This window comes from Dermacentor andersoni, chromosome 2 (genome assembly GCF_023375885.2).
Source record: "Dermacentor andersoni chromosome 2, qqDerAnde1_hic_scaffold, whole genome shotgun sequence".
Taxonomy (NCBI): Eukaryota; Metazoa; Arthropoda; class Arachnida; order Ixodida; family Ixodidae; genus Dermacentor; species Dermacentor andersoni.
The window spans coordinates 98,443,775-98,463,428 of NC_092815.1; the positions used below are offsets into that span (position 1 = coordinate 98,443,775).

General features: G+C 42.3%; 1 protein-coding gene across 2 annotated transcripts in view; it reads left to right on the forward strand.

The window, feature by feature from the left end:
* Positions 1-20: 20 nt before the first annotated feature.
* The window catches only part of ath (ATP-dependent RNA helicase DHX33), a 59,533-nt gene continuing 39,899 nt past the window's right edge, over positions 21-19,654 (forward strand). Inside the window, exons 1-12 of one of the 2 annotated variants that reach the window (XM_050188392.2) lie at positions 21-129; positions 935-1,589; positions 1,709-1,759; positions 3,579-3,650; positions 3,728-3,781; positions 3,970-4,025; positions 4,608-4,725; positions 7,991-8,089; positions 14,968-15,053; positions 15,588-15,673; positions 17,149-17,231; positions 19,282-19,379. In XM_050188392.2, the coding sequence (XP_050044349.1) occupies positions 975-1,589; positions 1,709-1,759; positions 3,579-3,650; positions 3,728-3,781; positions 3,970-4,025; positions 4,608-4,725; positions 7,991-8,089; positions 14,968-15,053; positions 15,588-15,673; positions 17,149-17,231; positions 19,282-19,379 (1,418 nt within the window). In that variant the 5' untranslated portion in view covers positions 21-129; positions 935-974. Of the gene's footprint in view, positions 130-256; positions 425-934; positions 1,590-1,708; positions 1,760-3,578; positions 3,651-3,727; positions 3,782-3,969; positions 4,026-4,607; positions 4,726-7,990; positions 8,090-14,967; positions 15,054-15,587; positions 15,674-17,148; positions 17,232-19,281; positions 19,380-19,654 lie in introns of those variants that run through there. The other variant, XM_050188393.3, reaches the window with a different exon arrangement.

A 19,654-nucleotide genomic window follows, 5' to 3' on the forward strand; every position in this document is an offset into this window, starting at 1 on the left:
GTGGCATAGGTGCCTTTTATTTATAAGCACGTGACCTAAAACATGTCAGCCCCCATCGAAATAGAAAAAACGGAACGACTTTCGAGCAGAAGCGAAATATGTCAGTCGGTAGCGTTTCAAAGGAGAAGTGTAAGCCCCTATTCAGACATATTTAGCAGGGTCATGTGAAATCGGCAATCACGCGTAGAAACAGTCGCCCGCTATGCGCTGCCGTTCGAGAATACTTGCAGGCACAGCTGCGGTCAGGCATTTGTCGATGCATTTGGGACTGTCGTTTCCGGAATCGGCTCTCTGACTCATGCAGAAAAGCATTGTAGTGGTGAACTTCGCTTCTTTTGACGTCGTTTTCACGGGCTCTTTCTGCTATTTTTCTCTCGAAGGCTTGCAACGAATGCTGACCGTGTGGAGCGCTCCACCAGCACAGGTTTCCACGTGTTTATTACTGCCCTGTCTTACGGTGTCTTTTTATTATTCGCTTTCCTGGGACACGCTGCGTATTTTGCCTATGTGCCAGTGAACACTGTTTCTTCCTGTTATTTCCGCTTCTTGCTTGTTACAGTTGCATACGACGTCAGACGAATTCAGTCAGTAATTACTGCACTTGCACGTTAAACGAAATTGTGAATAGTAAAAATATTGGGATGGATCAGTTCTGCGAATTTAAAGTAGCATGTTGCCTAGAAGCGTACGCTTTTGCCGGTGCCTGCTACTCAAATTTGTCAGAGAGGCTGTTGTTATTAATTCACTATTATTTAGCCAAAACTGAAAGAGAAAAACTGGGCATGCAAACACACACGTGTCTTAGCTTACATTACCATTTCTTCTCTTCGTTGTGCCAGGACTGTTAAGTTTTGGGAATTCTGCTTGGATGTCGAAACCGCTGTCATTACTGGAAACATTGTGTACCCGTAACAACATTTGGCTCCCTTTTCAGGGGTGTCCACACCAAAGCTCAACGATGCAAACAGAAGAAGATGATGTCTGAAGGATGCCATCAGGCTGGGAGAGCACGCTGTGGCAGTAAGAAAAAAAAGCGCCTGAAAAACTGCCCCGTCATCACGGAGAGCAGGAAACCTACTCCAGCGCCGACTGCCGAGCCAGAGCCGAAAATGACAGTCAGTCAGGCTCCGGAACAGAAGAAAAAGAAGCGGCGAAATCGCAAGCGCAGATTACTATCAAGCACAGAGGGACCAGAAAGTTCAGACTTAATCAGTGATGTGAAAAAGCCGAGGCTAAGCAGCGACAGTGCAGCAGAGCGCACCGACACCAGCATGGTGTGTGGTACCAGGAACCACAACTTTGTCTCAGACAGTGCTGCTGGAACAAAACCAAAAGACACACCATCCACAGTGATCAAGCACCACGCTGACACAGCTGTGGCACGTGTGAACAGTACTGTGAACACCAGTGGTCCAGCGGAAGATGATGAAGAGGATGAACGGCGCCGAATCAAGGCACACCTCCACAAGCAGCGCAAAGCATTGCCCATCTTCCCTGTGAGAAAAGAGTTGGTGCGGGTTGTGAAGCAGAAGGACTGTGTCATCCTTATAGGAGAGACTGCCTGTGGAAAGACGACACAGCTTCCACAGGTAATTTTCCTGGTCAGAGAGGGCTTGAGTTGAGTGACTGATGGACTGCTTGAGTGTTTTCTTCTGCTTACAAGCGTGTGTGTCTGTGTTAGTAATTCCATTGTGCTTCTTTGATGCAGTATCTCCATGCCACTGGCTTCACAAAACGAGGGATCATTGGCATTACACAGGTGTGGTAATAGTGGTCTATTTTACTGATGCCTATTGACATGTGCACTTGTTTATCTTTATGCTTTTTCTGTTTTGATGTGTGAAAATGACAAGTCCTTATTTTGGTGTGAATTGCTTTTTAATTACTGCTTTGTCGCCGCTCTCTTTGGTGGCATGGGTGTACAGCTCATGCTTTTAAGTGTCACTGAAGAGAAGTGACAATGTAAAGAAGTTAGCAGCAGCCTAACCATGATTACTGTTTGAAGTCAGTGTACATATGGGATTTGGTGTGCTTGCTACGTTTTGTCATCAGTGCTAGTGAACCTGTGATCAATAATCATTTACCCCATTCTTAAACTTTCTTTCACCTTAGAATCGGATTGCCTTGAGTTCTTGGGGTCGAAGAAGAAGAAACATTTATCCTGACTACAATATGGTTGATAGTATCGTCTGGTTCTTTAGCCTATATGGGTAGCTTTGGATCTCTAACATAAATGTCAGCATAAATTACAATCCAGTGCAAACAGCAAAAATAGTTAATCTTATGTAGATGAATTAAAGTGATGTTTTAATGATGGAACAATATTTGCATGTTTTCTAATGAAGCTAGGTACATCAAGTTGTGTTTGAGCAGCGTAATTAAGCTGGATGCATATAGAGGGCTGTGCTGCCCCTTTGTTAGATTAGTAACTGCCTCATAAATGCTCCTGGGCAAATTCTGAACTGCAAATTCGCAGCTGGTACTTTCAGCATCAAATCAAAGGCTATACTCAAGCAGCTCCTAATTGCAGAAATCACTGAGAACCATTAGTAAAGCATCATGGCTATCCCAACTAATTGTCCTCTGCTTTTTATGAATCAAGGTGACAGCTGCAGCTGAGGAGTGTTAGGCATATAGTGTTGTACGTCAGTGATAAGAGATTATAGGGCAACATTGTCGAGTTGCAGTTATAGATCAAACCATGCAGTTTGAAGGGCATTAATGAAAGAATTACGGGCAATCACCTATTTTCAAAAAGAGAGGGTTGACACCAGTACAGCATCAAACCGGTTTTGCAGGAAAGCCAATTATCCGACTATTCGATTCACTGGTTATTCGAATTTGAAAAACGGATAACCAGAGTGATTGGTTATTCGGTTGGTTATTCAGTTAATAGTATCTAAATATTCGGATAGCCGGATATTTCTTCTTCTGTACTTGTCCCAAAATATTTGCAGTTATTTTTCAACCACTCGTGCAAACCCCATATCTGCCGTTGTTAACCTCGTTACCCTTCCCTTTTTAAATTTATCATTTGCAATTGCATTGTAAATAACCTAACCGGTTATTTAAATCCAATGCCCTGAATATCCGTTTGTTCAAATCCGGATAACGGGTTTTCGAGACCGTATTCACTTCTCTATGAATAAACTGGATAGCCAGTTTGACAGATATTTGCAAGCACTTGTTGAGACAAACGTCAATATATATATATTATGAGTCGTGTCGCAGATCCTGGCACAGCTTAGTTGTTTACAGCTTCTCAATCAGCTGCTGAAAACAGTCTGGGATCAATCATAATTCAAGCTAAACATAATCAAGGAACCTAAATAGACAGAGGTATTTATATGGCTGTTGCTACGGCAATAATTGCGCTGGCTCGTGCAACTGGTGTGGACACAGCCTGGCAGCAGAGTTTTCGGTGATTTGCTCAAAACAGTGTACTGGCATTTTTCGACATCAAGCTAACTTGTCCAAGCCAACCTCTGCTGTCTTTTGTGGCTTTAAATTTCTTTCATTGTTACATACTTTGCTTACTCTTTCTTTACTGTGACAGTACAAAACGTCTTTTGTCATAGCCAAGAAGAGTGGCTGCAGTCACAGTTGCCGACAGAGTTGCCATGGAAATGGGCGTCGAACTTGGCGGCTTGGTGCGTAAGTCCTTACCTTGCACAATGGCATCAAACCCTTAACTTTTTTTTAACCAACATTTCTTGGTCATTTGTAGGTTGGTTACTCGGTTCGCTTTGACGACACAACTAGCAATGCTACCAGGATCAAGGTGCCTGCATTTTTTGCTTCTGCTGCGTCTGATTGATTGCATGCAGGTTTTCATTCTTGCTAGTATCATTGGCCGCATTGCAGCAATTGATTGCATGCTTGACCGATGATGTAGTTCCTCCTGTTCTGCAACCTCCAAATAGAATTTAAGGGTTCCCCTACGAGTAAACTGTTGTTGATACATTGCAGTACCTGACCGATGGCATGTTGCTACGAGAGGCCTTATTGGACCCTCTGCTTCAAAGGTAAGTGGCACAATGACCAGATATTGTTTTAGTGTTTCAGGCTGCATGTTTACAACAATAAGATAGGAATGGATCTTCCACAGCACATCGTTCTGAATTGCAAATAACCCCCTTCACATTTATTCTTAATTTAGTAGCTGGGGGAGGGTGGGAGGCAGTAGCTATCAAAGGGACATTCCAGTTGCATTAGTGGCAGCAGCATATGTTATCGTCATCGCTACAGTGGCTCCCTGGCGAGATTATGACCACATGATGTCAGCAAAATAAAATGTAAAAAGAAAAAGCACCACAACCAGTCTTGAACCTATCACATTGCCACCTTGGAACTTGCGTATCAACCGGCTGCACTACACTGATATTGATAGAACACAGACGCAAAAAGAAAATTAAGGAGGAAGAAGTGCAATAACAGAATACAAAACGGGAAGGAGCCAGGACCATTATTCTCTAGAGGCACATAAAGCTTAATTTCAGATTGACAGTCATGCACAATTTGTTTGTGTGCTGCTCTGTATGTTTTGTGCAACTGAGACTGTTCTTTCTTTCTTTCTTTATTTTTGGTGTGGCTTTCAATTACTACAGATATGCAGTTGTGGTGCTAGATGAAGCTCACGAGAGGACTGTGAACACGGACATCCTCTTTGGTGTGGTGAAGACTGCTCAAAAGGAGCGGCAGCGCTTGAGCATGGCTCCACTGAAGGTACCATGCTAGCTTTTCTTTCATTGTTGTTTACCGACGAAAAACAGTTAGTGGCACACTCGCTGCTCCATCATGGCACTGAATGCTAGCATCGGCATAATCACTATGTTCTCATGGCAACAGGTTGCTCCATATTGAACATATTGTATATGAATGTTTGAATTACTATTTTGGAATAATGTTTACTTTGAAGAAAAACATGGGAGATTAGGACAGTTTACTGATACAACTAATTTAGCATAGTCATACATGCTATCATGAAGTCTTGTCATAAAAGTCACGCAAGCCATTCATTCATCTCCACTACAGTGTCAGTTGGATATTTCAGTAATTAAATTCAACAGCTGTTGATAGTAACCATCATGCAAAAATACCCTTGTACCGTGCATTGGGTGCACATTAAAGAACCCCAGGTGGTCTAAATTAATCTGGAGTCCCCCATTGTGTCGTGCCTCATTATCAGATCGTGGCTTTGGCACATAAAACCTAAGAAGTTATTCAATTTAATTTTAAATTTTGTTGGTAACCATCTTAAATAAGGTATTAAATTATTCTCACTTCTGTCTTGGTATATATAAGTTCCAGGGCAAGACTGCAAAATAATGATGCCTGATAATGGTGTACAATCAGTGTATTTTACCAGTGTTGACATATGGGGCAGAAACTTGGAGACTGACAAAGAAGCTTGAGAACAAGTTAAGGACTGTGCAAAGAGCAATGGAATGAAGAATGCTAGGCATAATGTTAAAGAGACAAAAAGAGAGGGGTTTGGATCAGAGAGCAAACGGGTATAGCAGATATTCTAATTGACATTAAGAGAAAGAAAATGGAGCAGGGCAGGTCACGTAATGCGGAGGTTAGATAACCGGTGGACCATTAGGGTTACAGAATCGGTGCCAAGAGAAGGGAAGCGCAGTCAAGGACGGCAGAAGACTGGGTGGAGCAAGGAAATTAGGAAATTCGTGAGCACTAGCTCAAATTGGTTGGTGCAGTACTGGGGTAATTGGAGATCGCAGGGAGAGGCCTTCGCCCTGCAGTGGACATAAAATAGGCCGACAATGATGATGATGATCAAAAGGGTGAAAGACACACATTCAAGAAAAGTACAAATGAGGCATACAAACACTGTTGCCTTTTTGTCAGAGTTCCCAGTTGTAGACAAAAGCGTTAATTTTCAACACATCATAAGGATAAAAAGCTGGGAGAGTTGGTATGTATGCATTTTGGTATTTGTGCAGTGAAAAAAGTGGGAAAAAGAAATGCATGTGCATTTGTGTTGTCTCAGTTTTTTCATGAGCACTGTACGAATCACAGGATGAATCTTTTCAACTTGTTAGAACCATTTAATGCATCTATACAGGTAAGCATTACATGACCTGTTCAACTCCATTTCCTTTTATCTTAACTAGAATATCAGCGATCCACAGTGTACCTCTAATATGTATTGGTATCTTTATATCCATTAATGTTCCACCTGCTATCATATGCATAGAACAGGCAGCCAGTGGGGAATCGGATGCCATGCTAAATGAATCTTATGGGAAAGAAAAAACAACCAAAGGTAGCAAAGAATTAGATTATTGACAATATTACATATGTTCGATACATGATGCCACGAGGTAGATTCAGTTTGCACGAGATGGGAATTATTGGATCATTTCCAGTATTAGCTTTTCTTGTGCTGAGCACTTAAGGACAACACAAAGTATACTCTTCGTTGAATATTGAAGCTGCAAGTGCCGTTGCATGTTGCTAGCAGTGATGCAACTTCAGTCTGCTGCCTCTGGTTAGCCCTGACTTTTTTTAGGCCTACTCAATTCTCTGTACTTAAGGACAGTAATGATGTAGGTAAGTAGGTGCATTGAAAGTCATGGAGGGTGTTGCTGTGTACTTAACATTTAAAATTTGACCTTGTGTTTCGGCATGTCAGACTCAAATCAAGCATTAGGCTGCGCGCATAGTGACACCTATTGAGTTGAAACAATTACATGCTTTAACTAGGAAAGTGGAGAGGCATTGAATACTCAGAGGACCACAACCTGGTATTACCTGTAGGATTATTTTGTCCCCTCTGCCCCACCTAAAGATTTGCATTGTCTTTGCTTCTGTGGACCTGCCAAGAATGGGCTAGTGAATACAAAGACATTGGTTAGCTGTAGATATTGGCAATACTTGTTTGCTTCCAGCTGTATCATTGTAACTAGTTATGTGCACTCTGAAGAAATGGCGGCCTTTATAAGTTCGTATTGACACACCTTAGCGACAATATGGATACAAAGGCAGCAGAAAATTTTGATTTCAAGTAAACTGAACACCTTTTTTCTAAATTCCATTATTTCATGTGATGCATGATCACACACATTCAGCTGTCTTGCTAAATGCTAATCTTGCTTACTCCTTTCGTTGCATGCAGATAGGGGTGCTGTGTACTTGATGCAGTACATTCAAGATATTGTAAATGTTAAGTGACTGAAAGCAATCTTAGGTTATAGAAAAAATTATGCAGATCCCACACACTGTGGGAATCTATCTTTCTGTGCTTTTGCTTTCTGTGCTTTCTGTGCAGTTTGCTTATTGATGATAGTTTGCAATGATGCTGACAGCGAATGTTTAATTTCTTCATCGTTTAATTTCTTCACATCGCCTTTTTCCACTCTCGTCCTCCCCCCATGTATGGGAACTGTGAGCGAAGAGTGGCGTGGCTGTCATTCACTCATATTATGGCTGCGTTGGTTCTACCCTTTCTCTGCCTCCTCTCCCCCATCCTCTCTACCATTCTATCTCCCCTCTGGACTGTTGCATGTTAGTAAAAAGGTAACCACTGCAGTTTTTGCAGTGTCTTTGCGGTGTGTCATGAATAATTGCAGCTGTCAAGAGGGTGTTGTGACAATACCCAGGGAGCTCCAGAAGGCATTGTGCACATGCAATGTGATGGAAAGGTCCAAATGAGCTTCTCGCATTGCTTTTCTCTCTACCACGCTCCTGTCATGTATGTGCGTGCTTTGAACCACCTTCCAACGTGGCATGCAAGAGAGCAGCAGGAGCAATGGAAAAGTTGAAGGAAGTGGCAAAGAAAACTTCACTTTAAACTAGTGTGACATGGTTTGCAGTAATGTATATACTGGAATGTACATTTTAAACCACCTGTGTTGTCGATCATGGCGCAAACACTTTTGGTTTTTTTCTTAGCCTTGGAGTAATCATGATCAGGTTTCAGTTCACCCTATTTCTCTACAAGCTATTCCTGATTTGTTTGTCCTTACAGATTGTGGTAATGTCAGCCACAATGGATGTCGACCACTTTTCTCATTATTTCAACAATGCTCCTGTGTACACGCTCGAGGGAAGACAACATCCTATTGAGGTGAGTTCTTTTCTGCTATGTGTGTGCTTTGCCCCCATCTATGTTGGTCAACAAGTAAAAGGAAAATGGAATTCGCTATTCATTTTCTGGTGTGTAACAGCATCAGCCAATACTCATGCAGTAGCAACAGTGCTTCATGTTAGTTCTTTAATGGATCACTCGATCATGTCATAATATGAATAGTTGTGGGTTTAAAAAGAAATGCTGCTTTCCGGATCAGTCCAGCACACTACCTCTAGGAGTGGCCCATGAATGGCACACACATTTGTTCCTACAGGGTAATAAATAGTAACATTAATCTTGCAAATGTGTGCCGTTGCTGAATGTGTTACAGGGGGCACACCCAGAAAGGAAAATAATAATATGCAGTTTAATAAACAAGCTGGGAAAACAAATCCACCCAGCTCTGGGTGTACATTCATTCAACGTGCGATTAATTCTCTTGAGTTACCTTCGTGCCCTTGCATCAGCGCATGTTGAGGGTGTGAAGTATAGTAATGCTTGGAGCAGTTGTATATATGTGCACATCAAAGTAGACAAAATTCCCAATACAGTCGAAGCCACTTGATCATGGCGCAAACACTTTTCGTTTTTTCTTAGACTTGGAGTAATTATATCAGGTTTCAAGTGCCAAGAAGATCCCAGTGTTATAACTGGGTGGCATGAAAGAAGCAGAGGTGACAAATGTGGAAATATCTTAATTAGGCAGAAGGAAATACAGTTGAACCCACTTACAGCATTACCAGTTTTAACAATACTCGGATGTAACAGTGAGCAGCTGTCCCACCGCATATTTTTGTGTCTGTACTATGGTAAAATAAACCGCTTACAGCAATGTTCCCATGCCGCATTTCTTTATTGACTGTAACAATTACATCTGGCTTCTGGGTGTCTACACTGAAAAGAAAAGGAACACGAAATCCTGAAAAAGAAAGAAAAAAAGAATCCGCTTCTTCCAATCCATGAAGATGGTCTAACAGCGAAGCTGTGTTAGTTACGCCGAGTGTTTCACCATGCAAATCAAAGTTTGCAAGCAGTCTATATTGTAAATCTTTTGTTTCACCATTGTTTCACCTCATTTTCACTTTTACGTGCTTCACGTGGTGAGCATGCTTTAGGAGTGCTTTCTTTTTTCTCCCAGTTCTTTCTTTTTTATTTCTGCCTGATGTTTGTGTCTGTGTTTTGTAGTAATTTTTTTTTTTTGCTGGCAAGTTGCGCTGCCCCTTGGTCTTCCCATGGTATAGATGGGATGGAATGTGCGGAACCACTAATCCAAAGCTCCGTATATTGGGCGCAAGGCTCATCACTGGAGATGCAGTCGCTGCAGTCGTTTTGATGATTCATGTCTTTGTATTTCTTAATGAGGTTACACACATATTCGGCTGCGACTGAGAGAACAACATCAGTGACAGTATGCCCGCAGTCCGCCGTTGTCGCTTGCATTCAATGTCTCGAGTTTGCTCGGTGGCGTGGTTAGCAGCATCCGCCCGGCATTGTCACTTGCGATTCTTCAAAATTAAATTGCTTCAAAATTAAATCTGTCCATCACGTAAGAAAATGAATGGCTCATACCCCCATAAGCAATGATTCATGCCCTCGTAAACATGGCCTCCCCATTACGACGACAGAAGAGAAGTGAAATTCTATGCTGGAATGACGAGCAGCAACGGAGCCAGTTGTGGAGGAAGACGACAATGCTCGAGCTGTTGCTCATGATGATAGTTTTAGCAAACTCCAAAAATGACGGCACAGGGTCCACATGAACAGCTTCGCTGTAAAGAAATCCAAGTTGCTGCACCATCCTTTGTGCGATGCACCCCGCACAGCATGCCTTCGTCGCGTCAATGCTCTCACATGCCTCTATCCCTTCTTCCTTTCACACCACCGACATGGACACAGTCGATTCATATATTGGAGTGGTGGAAGGAAGACAACAAGAGGGACGCACGAGGCTGGTGATGCATAGGGAAACGCAATGAAGGCATGCCATGCGGAGTGCGCCGCACAAAGGTAGGTGTGCCAAAAGTGTGGGGCACACAAGCGAGTGTGACAATTCCCTCCTCCGCCCCCCCCCTTTGTTTCAATTATTTCCCCCGCTTTCGGCGCTCACACCCAGTAGCCATATTTAATTGTTATAACTGATAATATGGTGTGGGTGCGTTGTAGTAAGTGCAATAAAACACATACAAAAGTTGAGGGTGCAATAGCTGCATCAGTTTTATGAAAATGTTGAATTAGTGATGAGACAAGTGCAAACTCGGTATGCTGTAGTAATTGGTGACTTCAATGCAGAAGTTGGGAAAAAGCAGGCTGGTGACCAAGCAATTGGCAACTACGGCGTAGATTCTAGGAACACTTGAGGAGAGATGCTAGTAGAATTCATGGAAAGGAAGAAGCTGCGAAAAATGAACACCTGAAGAACAAAAAGTGGACCTGGAAAATCCCCAATGGTAAAACAAAAAATGAAATTGATTTTATACTTTCTGCTGATCCCAGCATAATGCAGGATGTAGAAGTGTCAAGTAGGCCAAAGTGCAGTGATCATAGGTTAGGGAGGATTAGGATTTACCTCAATTTGAAGAGAGAAAGAGTAAAATTGGTCAAAAAGAAACAGGCCAACCTAGACTCAGTAAGGGTAAAAGCAGACCAATTCAGGCCGGTACTCGCAAACAAATATGCAGCCTTAGAACAGAGAGATGAAGATGACATAGAGGTAATGAATGAAACTGTAACTAGGCTGGCTTCAGAAGCAGCAATTGAAGTGGGAGGTAAGGCACCAAGCCAACCTGTAGGCAAGCTCTCCCAAGTAACAAAGGACCTAATAAACTACAAAGAATGAAAGTGTCCAACTCAAGAGATGACATAGAATTTGCAGAACTCTCAAAACGGATCAACAAGGAGAAAATAAGGGACATTCAAAACTGTAATGTGAGAAAGACTGAGGAAGCAGTAATAAATGGATGCAGCATGAAATCAGAAAGAAGGAGACTTGGCATAGGACAAACCAAGATGTATGCACTGAAAGATAAGTAGGGTAATATTGAGAGACACACCGTCGTTCTCTTCACCGTCATCGAGCATTGCCCTCACGAACTCATTCTCGGTCTGGATTCTCTTGCCCATCATTCTGCCCTCATTGACTGTTCGGCCGGCTCACTTCGCCTTGACTTGCCTCTTCTTGCCGACCCTGCGGACCCGCCTCCCAGCCATCTGAGCTGCATAGATTTTATTCGCCTACCACCTCACTCTATGACACACATAGACTTGTTGTCCTCACCAGCTGTACCTGACGAGATCAGCAATCTCGAAGATGTAGTAAAAGCAGCGGAAGAATTCTATACTGACCTGTACAGTACCCAGAGCAGCCACGATACCTCCATTCGAAGCAGTAATAAACAAGTTACAGAGGCTCCTTCTATAACTAGCAATGAAGTTAGAAGGGCCTTGCGAGACATGAAATGGGGGAAAGTGGCAGGAGAAGATAGAATAACAGTCGATTTAATCAAAGATGGGGTAGACATAATGCTTGGAAAACTGGCGCCTCTTTATACGAAGTGTCTATCGACTGCAAGGGTCCCAGAAAACTGGAAGAATGCAAACATTACACTAATCCACATACAGGGAGACGTTAAAGAATTGAAAAATTATAGACCCCTTAGCTTACCCTCAGTATTATTTAAAATATTTACAAATATGATCTCCAATAGAATAAGGGCAGCACTGGACTTTAGTCAACCAAGGGAACAGGCTGGTTTTAGGAAAGGATACTCTACAATGGATCACATCCATGTCATTAATCAGGTTATCGAGAAATCCGCAGAGTACAATAAGCCCCTCTTTATGGTTTTCATAGATGATGAAAAGGCATTTGATTCAGTAGAGATACCAGCAGTCATGGAGGCATTACATAATCAAGGAGTACAGAACACTTGCATAGATACCTTGGAAAATATCTACAGAGGTTCCACAGCTACCTTAATTCTACACAAGAAAAGCAGGAAGATACCTATAAAGAAAGGGGTTAGACAGGGAGACACAATCTCTCCAATGCTATTCACTGCATGCTTGGAAAAAGTATTCAAGCTATTAAACTGGGAAGGCTTAGGAGTAAGGATCGACGGTGAATATCTCATCAACTTTCAGTTTACCGATTACATTGTTCTATTCAGCAACAATGCAGACGAGTTACAACAAAAGACCGAGGACCTTAACAGAGAGAGTGTAAGAGTGAGGTTGTAAGATTAATATACAGAAGACAAAGGTAATGATGAATAGCTGTGCAAAGGAACAAGAGTTCAGGATCGCCAGTCAGCCTCTAGAGTCTGTGAAGGAATATCTTTACCTAGGTCAATTAATCACAGGGAACCCTGATCATGAGAAGGAAATTCATAGGAGAATAAGAATGGGTAGCTTACCATTATCATTGAAAAGGAAGGTGTACAATCAGTGCATTTTACCAGTGCTGACATATGGGGCAGAGACTTGAACACTGACAAAGAAGCTTGAGAACAAATTAAGGACTGCGCAAAGAGTGATGGAACGAAGATTGCTAGGGATAACATTAATAGACAGAAAGAGAGAGGTTTGGATCGGAGAGCAAACAGGTTGTCAGGATTGGGGCTCAATCCCATCGCTCGTGATCCGTTGTCAGGAAATGAGTCCGGCATGAATTCGAAGGTAGCTGGCCCATGCCGTCGTCCAACTTATCTACGCTGAGGACGTTGATGAAGGGAAGGACTGCTTCTCATCGAGAACGAGGAATATGGGTTTATTTACAGTATTTATATCAGTCTAACATGACTGTTTGAGAAAGTACACCAGTCTAACATGACTGCTTCAGAGAGAGTCTCAGTCCAACATGACTGCTTAAGAGAAGTGTGTCGAGCATCCGCACAGCAGCAGTTTTTAAACACTCGGTCCTCCCGCGATACAAGGTGATGCGAACGTTCGTTTAGTCATCGCAAACTATCCGCCTCTCCGCAGGACAGTTTACGCACACACATGCACACACACACATGTTTACGGTCCGAAACCGACACCACGCGAATTTCATAGAACTCGGAGCCGTTCCGGGTAGCGCGTTGTCTTGGTCGGGGCGTGGGAAGGAGCTCAAAACGGCGTTCCCCCGGCAACTCGCGCACCCGTAGCAGATCAGGTCTGCGTTGGGGAGTTTGGTAACAATAGTTGGCCCGCTGAACTCATTCCATCACAACGGCTCCTAGCTGAACCGACGGAGAGTGGAGGATGCGCGTATTGATATCGACACAAAGTCGACTTCGCCACACCGTGGCTAGAGGTTGGCGGCGATGCTCCCGAGATGTTGCTTCCACAGTCGCAACTGGTTGGCAAAACATGCACTGCAGCTGGCCGTTCTTAACAAGGTATAGACAATATTCTAATTGACATCAAGAGAAAGAAATGGAGCTGGGCAGGTCACGTATTGTGGAGGTCTGATAACCGGTGGACCATTAGGGTTACAGAATCGGTGCCAAGAGAAGGGAAGCACAGTCAAGGACGGCAGAAGACTAGGTGGAGTGATGAAATTAGGAAATTCGCAGACGCTGGATGGAATCGGTTGGCACACGACAGGGGTAATTGGAGATCGTAGGGAGAGGCCTTTGTCCTGCAGTGAACATGAAACAGGATGATGATGATGATGATGATGATGTGTAAAACCATGCTTTCCTATTATCTGTTGCCAAAAATTAAGTAAGTTGTTGCTTTCATGTGTAAACAATGTGACTGAAGTGTATGTTAGTGGAAAACATCATTACTTTCACAACAGAAATGGGTGTGCAGTTTTAATATGTCATATAATCATGATTCAGTTAAAATCAAGCTTGGTGGTAGCCATACAGACTATAAAAATTACACCTATTATATTCTGCACATTGTTTCGCTGCAGTCCGTTTTGTTATACATTTACAAGCATCCATATGTAAAATATACTCCTCTAATATGAAATCACCAATGTAACTGTTTAGCAGGCTTATTCTTGTTTTTTAGCAATTGACATGGCTGACTTGGTTTAGTATTGACTTATGGAGAGCTGTTCTGTGTCAGTTATTGAGAGCGGTTGTTACCCTAAGAATGGTTATAGTATCCAGTGCTATCCTGGTTTTTTCTTTAGGTCAGTAGAAGGAGCAATGCCTATAACAGAGTGACGTGTGTAACAAGATTTACTGTCCCATGCATTTAATCATAGAAGCACCTCAGTGTAATATTTTATGACATAACCTTGCTTTTGTCGTATTATTGCTGCTTTGTCATAGAAGTGCAACATGTTTTCAATGGACATTGCTGCAGGGCTGATGGTAGTTTGCAAGTTTTTAGAGAATGTGCAGTTTGCTGTACATTCTCTAAAGCATCTGCCATGAAATTGTGCCTAGCAAGATTGAAACGTTGAAATTCCCCCCCAAAAAAGGAAATGTTCTTGTGATAATGCATAGGCCACGAATTCTATGTAGCATTCATTTTTGTCTACACGATAGGCACACACGTGCTTTGCATTCACACACTTTGGCTCCGTTATCATATGGCAAGGAGAAATGTTTTGTATCATGATGTGATGTACTTAATGGCTGAAAATCTGTAACCACCCAATTAGAATAGCAAGGGGACAAAAGATTGGGGCTCTCTATATATCATTTCCACAAATCTATGTAAGGATTCTTTTCATTTTCTATTCATTTTGCCCTTCTTCATTGACTGGCATGATGCCAGGTCTTCACTATTGTAAGCTTTGGCCACTTGGTGCGACTGGTGATAAATTAATAGAATTGAAGGAAAATAACGTTTACAGAATATGGCCCCAGCTTAGCAGCATGATGTGGCTTACATTAAAATTAGGCAATGCACTCCTTTCTGTCTTCCCAAAGATGATGTACGCTGTGAAACCTCAGGAGGACTATGTTTTCTCTGCATTAGTCACCGTGTTTCAGATACATCGAAATCAAGGTCCCGGGTAAGTGCGTGGTCTTCATTGCTTCCCTATCAAACACCCACATATCACAAAAGTCCTTAGCACCTTGTATCCATTATGTACATTAAATTTATGCGAGTTATGCCATTGAGATAACTTTTGTAACTTGCAAGCAGCACAGGATACTGAGCTGCTCATATTCATTGGAACCGCTCGTTTTTCATAGATACCTCCAACCTTTTTTGTTTTGAGTGCAGTGCATGAAGCAAGCTGATCAGCACCTCAGAGGTGTTCTTCATGCCCAAAAAATTTCCTTGTCTGCTTGGGCACCTTGTGAGAATCCTTATAACTAAGGAAATTTAGTAATTGCTTGTTTGATCACCATAATCTATGCTACGCTTATCAGTGATATTTAAATATTATCTTGTCTTCTAGCAAGATTAGTAGCTTGCTAATGCTATGGCATGGAACTGCTTATCAAGATATATTGTAGGAGCATTTATGCACTGCAGCGCTCCTGCACTTATGCACTGTAATAGGCATGCAACTGCATTATTAAAACCCTTTACCTCTCAGGGACATCCTTGTCTTTTGCACCGGCCAAGAGGAAATTGAATCAGTTGTCCGAGCTGCCAGGGAAACAAGGCTTCAGCTTGATCCAGGTACTGTGAAAATACACCTAATTTCTTGTATACATCACCATGAACAAAAGTTTCGAAAAGGGTTGTCCTGCCGTGTAAGATGTACATGGTTGTGTGGGCTACATGCAAGTAATTAGAGGTGAAATGTTATTCAGCTTTCACCTTCATACATACAGTAGTTGTGTAAAAACAAGACTTCCTTTCCTGAAAGTGCTCACAAAATAAGTCTCTTGAAGCTGCACTCTGTTATACCCCTGTCAAGCGGGCAAGTTAAGTGCACTTATGGGGAGTGCACTCCGGGATCTTGAGTGATAGTTTAGGCTATGCAGTGCTAAACAGGAAAACAGAGTGCACTCGCACTAAAAGAAATGGCGACAGACAAAACCATGTTTTTTTGAAGATGTAGATTAAAATTAAAAAATACTCCTAAAAAGCGATTGCTTTATTTCTATTATAAATAAAAAACAATCGTAATCTATATTAACTCGCAAAAAACGAAAGTATTTTTTTTCATAAGAGTTGCAATTCAAGGCCAGCCGAGACAAATGCCTAGCGAATCCAGAACAAGATGGTGGTATGGTGGCGTGCGACGAGGCGGCATTTGATCCTGCTAAAAGAGAATATCAGTGAGTTATGCTCCGATTATTTTGTTAAAAGCTGTTCAACAGCTAGAATTAACTTCTGCGCCCTTTTTCTATGCATTACATTTTGTACCAATGGAACTGCTGGCGGCGAGGCTATGTACTCGGCCAGCAAAGTGCGTTCCGTGAGCGCACTCCGACCGGAGTGCACTCTTCTGCGAGTACACTCAGCTTGCAACATTTAGATTTCAGAAAGTGCACTTAAAACCGAGTGCACTCTCCGTAAGTGCACTTAACTTGCCCGCTTGACAGGGGTATTAGTGTAACATACAGTTGATAATAACTGTACTGACAAGATGCAATTGTTGCTTTTATGCATACTACTAGTGTTTCATATTCGTGAAGAAATTTGAATGGTTCACAGTTTCGCCTTCCAGTGTTCATGCCTAGTATAGCAGAAGGTAGAAGGGAACAATGCACTCCCAGATAGCCATACCAACAGTCTAGTTGCATGTGAAGGTGCGATACCTCCCAGTTTTCGCTGAATGTTTGGCAGGTCGCATCAGTGAGAAATTGAGGCACCAAATTTTCCTCCACTTCCTTTTGATCACGTGTGTACATGCTCAATAACTACTGTTTGGGTTATTCAGGTATAGTGAGAACTAGCAACATTCAGTGATGTTTATGAAGTGTGATTTCTTACAACTTTGAGGTCCTGAGATTTCTCAATGTAGTTCAGTTTATTCCAATTTGTACAAACCAGGCAGAGCATTGTCCTTTATCACAGAGCAGCTTGCTGGTTTGTGTTTTGTGTGCACTTGTATGGGAATAGGTAATAGTAGCATACGAAAAATATGCTTTAGTAGAAGCAGTGTGTAACGTAGCCTTCCTTCTTTTTTCTTTCTTCCTTTGAAGGGGAGCAAAACCTCCTAGCCCTGCCTTTGTATGCGGCTCTTCCTTCAAGTTTGCAGCTAAAGGTGTTTCAGCCTGCAACAAAGGTATTTCAGACTCACTAATCTTCTGTTTGTTCAGTGGTGCATACCTGTCAACTCTTTTGAATTTGCCGAAAAGTTTACAAATTAGACATCGTTCTACAATTTTACAAATATTTGTGAAGTTTTACAAAACATAAATTCTGTTCACGAAGTCTTGCCCATCAACCTCCGATCATACCCTCGGAAGTCTTCTGGTTGTGAAAAGACACTAAGGGTACCTGCTTCAAGGAAGTTTATTTGAACAAGTTCCCGTAGTAGGTTAAATTAGCAAAATCAATGACTGAAAACATAACTGTGATCCACAAAAGCAGTGCATTGCTTTCCAATTCATGCTGTTCCAAGTTTGCTGCTGCTTATGTGCCGCATCTAAAGGTAAATCATCGTTAATACAGTCAACAACCGAGTCTCCAGACAACCGATTTTTCGGACATGCCTGACGATTCGGACGTGTGAAATTTAGGACGCAAGAAACCTTCACTGTCCGATTTTCTGGACTCTCTGCTATGACCGCAAGTCCAAAACGTTATTAATCGAAGCTACCACCACCGCCATTTTGAATTTCTCGCCGCCTCAAACCAGCGCTCTCGCACGCAGATGCGCTGGCAGTCATAGCCACCACAACGGCAATGCTAAGCCTAGCTACATCGACATTTGCTACCAAGTTTCTTGCTGTTCGGTGCCATATTTTTCATTGAAACAATTCATCGATGTTAAAAATGGCGCCGACTGCGCCTTTGTAATCCTCGCCAATGGCTTCGAAGCTTGGACAGCACAGCACGTTGCATTACAGCAGTGTTGCGCAGTGAAGCATACCAAGAGTGGGAAGGGGTAATTATCACGGGACGCTGTGTGTTTCCCTTAATTATACATGCGTGAACCTGTCCTCTCCAATCACAGTACAAGCAGAAATATGCCTAATAGGTGTATTTGTAGGCCTTTAGTGCCTGGGGTGATTAGAGCCCTTGGGGTTAGTAAAAGGCATGCATTCGTTTTTTCGGACGTCTTATTAGCCCATAGGGAGCCCGAAAAATCGGACGGTGACTGTAAAATGCGTGTGTATCCCATAAAAGGTGTGTGTTTAGGGTGAACTTCTCAAAAATGCATGCTACCCTTCACCTCCCCTTGCTTTTAGTGTTGTGTCTGCAGGATATTTATTAATGTATTTAGCAGGTATTTCTGTGCATTATGTAGTTGGCCTTTGGTACACTCGCAAGAAAATACATTGTATTGACTGCATACACACACGTAAGCAGTACCATTTCATTTCAGCTGGCATGTCCAGCAGCATTGGTATTATTAACACTGTGGGGGCGGCACCTGTTTGTACCATGTGTGTAAGTTAATTCAGTCTCTATTAAACATGTGAGATTGGTATAAGGTGTCCAAAGTTTGAATGAAAGGATGAAAAATTGTTCAAAATTTTCATTAAAATAATGTTTGCTAGAAATGTCTTATCATCATGGTCTTCATCTGTCTTTGTAAAACAGCACCGTATGTATACAGCTAAGGTGTGTTAATAGAACACAGGAGCTTTTGGCTGTCATGAGCTGCAGCACTGTCTCATGATAACTAGTACATGCGTTATTGACAAGGGTAGACACGTGCACACTACCATCTGGCCACAGGCGATGGATCGTGGGTATGCTCTCTTTGATAACACAGGTGGTTGTAATGAGATGGTGCTGCAGGTTTTGATGGCCACGCACTTGTGTATCCTTGTTAACATATGTGAGCTCTGTACATGCTTGCAAAGCTCATATGCACTGTGTTGCCTTTTTGATGCTGAATGGGCCTCATTCCAGGTCAGTAGATGTGGCTGCTGGTATGCAACATTACTTTGTATTATATAATCATAATCCTTTTAGGGGTCATGAAAAGGTTTGCTTTGCATTGTGCTCACTATCGTGCTTTAGTTATGCAAATTTGGAACAGGTTCCCTACCTTGTTTGGATGCTTGCTTTCGGCACTCGTTGCACACATTCTGCTTTGCACGGGGCATGAAAGTGTTAATACCATTTTCCCCTTGCGTCTTGATCTGTTCCTTCCAAAACAGGGATGGAGAAAAGTAATCTTCTCAACAAACATAGCTGAAACATCCATCACAATTCCTGGCATCAAGTATGTAGTCGACACTGGAGTTGTCAAGGAAAGGTAACAGGCAAGAAATATCTATTAGGTCTTTGTACTTGAAGGATAGGCAATAAAACTGTAATTGTCAGATATTTTCAAGCTTGAAACTCCTTTATGCTTATGCTATTGTACGGCCTATCCCGAAAGTAAAATTTCAGTATTTCATCATCAACTATAGTTTGGTACAAATTTAGAAAAAAGGGAAGGCCCTGCCCAGATCACCGAAGCACGACAGCCGATTGCCTCCGCGACTAAAATAGTCCCACTCAAAGAAACCATGCTTCTCAAATGCACAA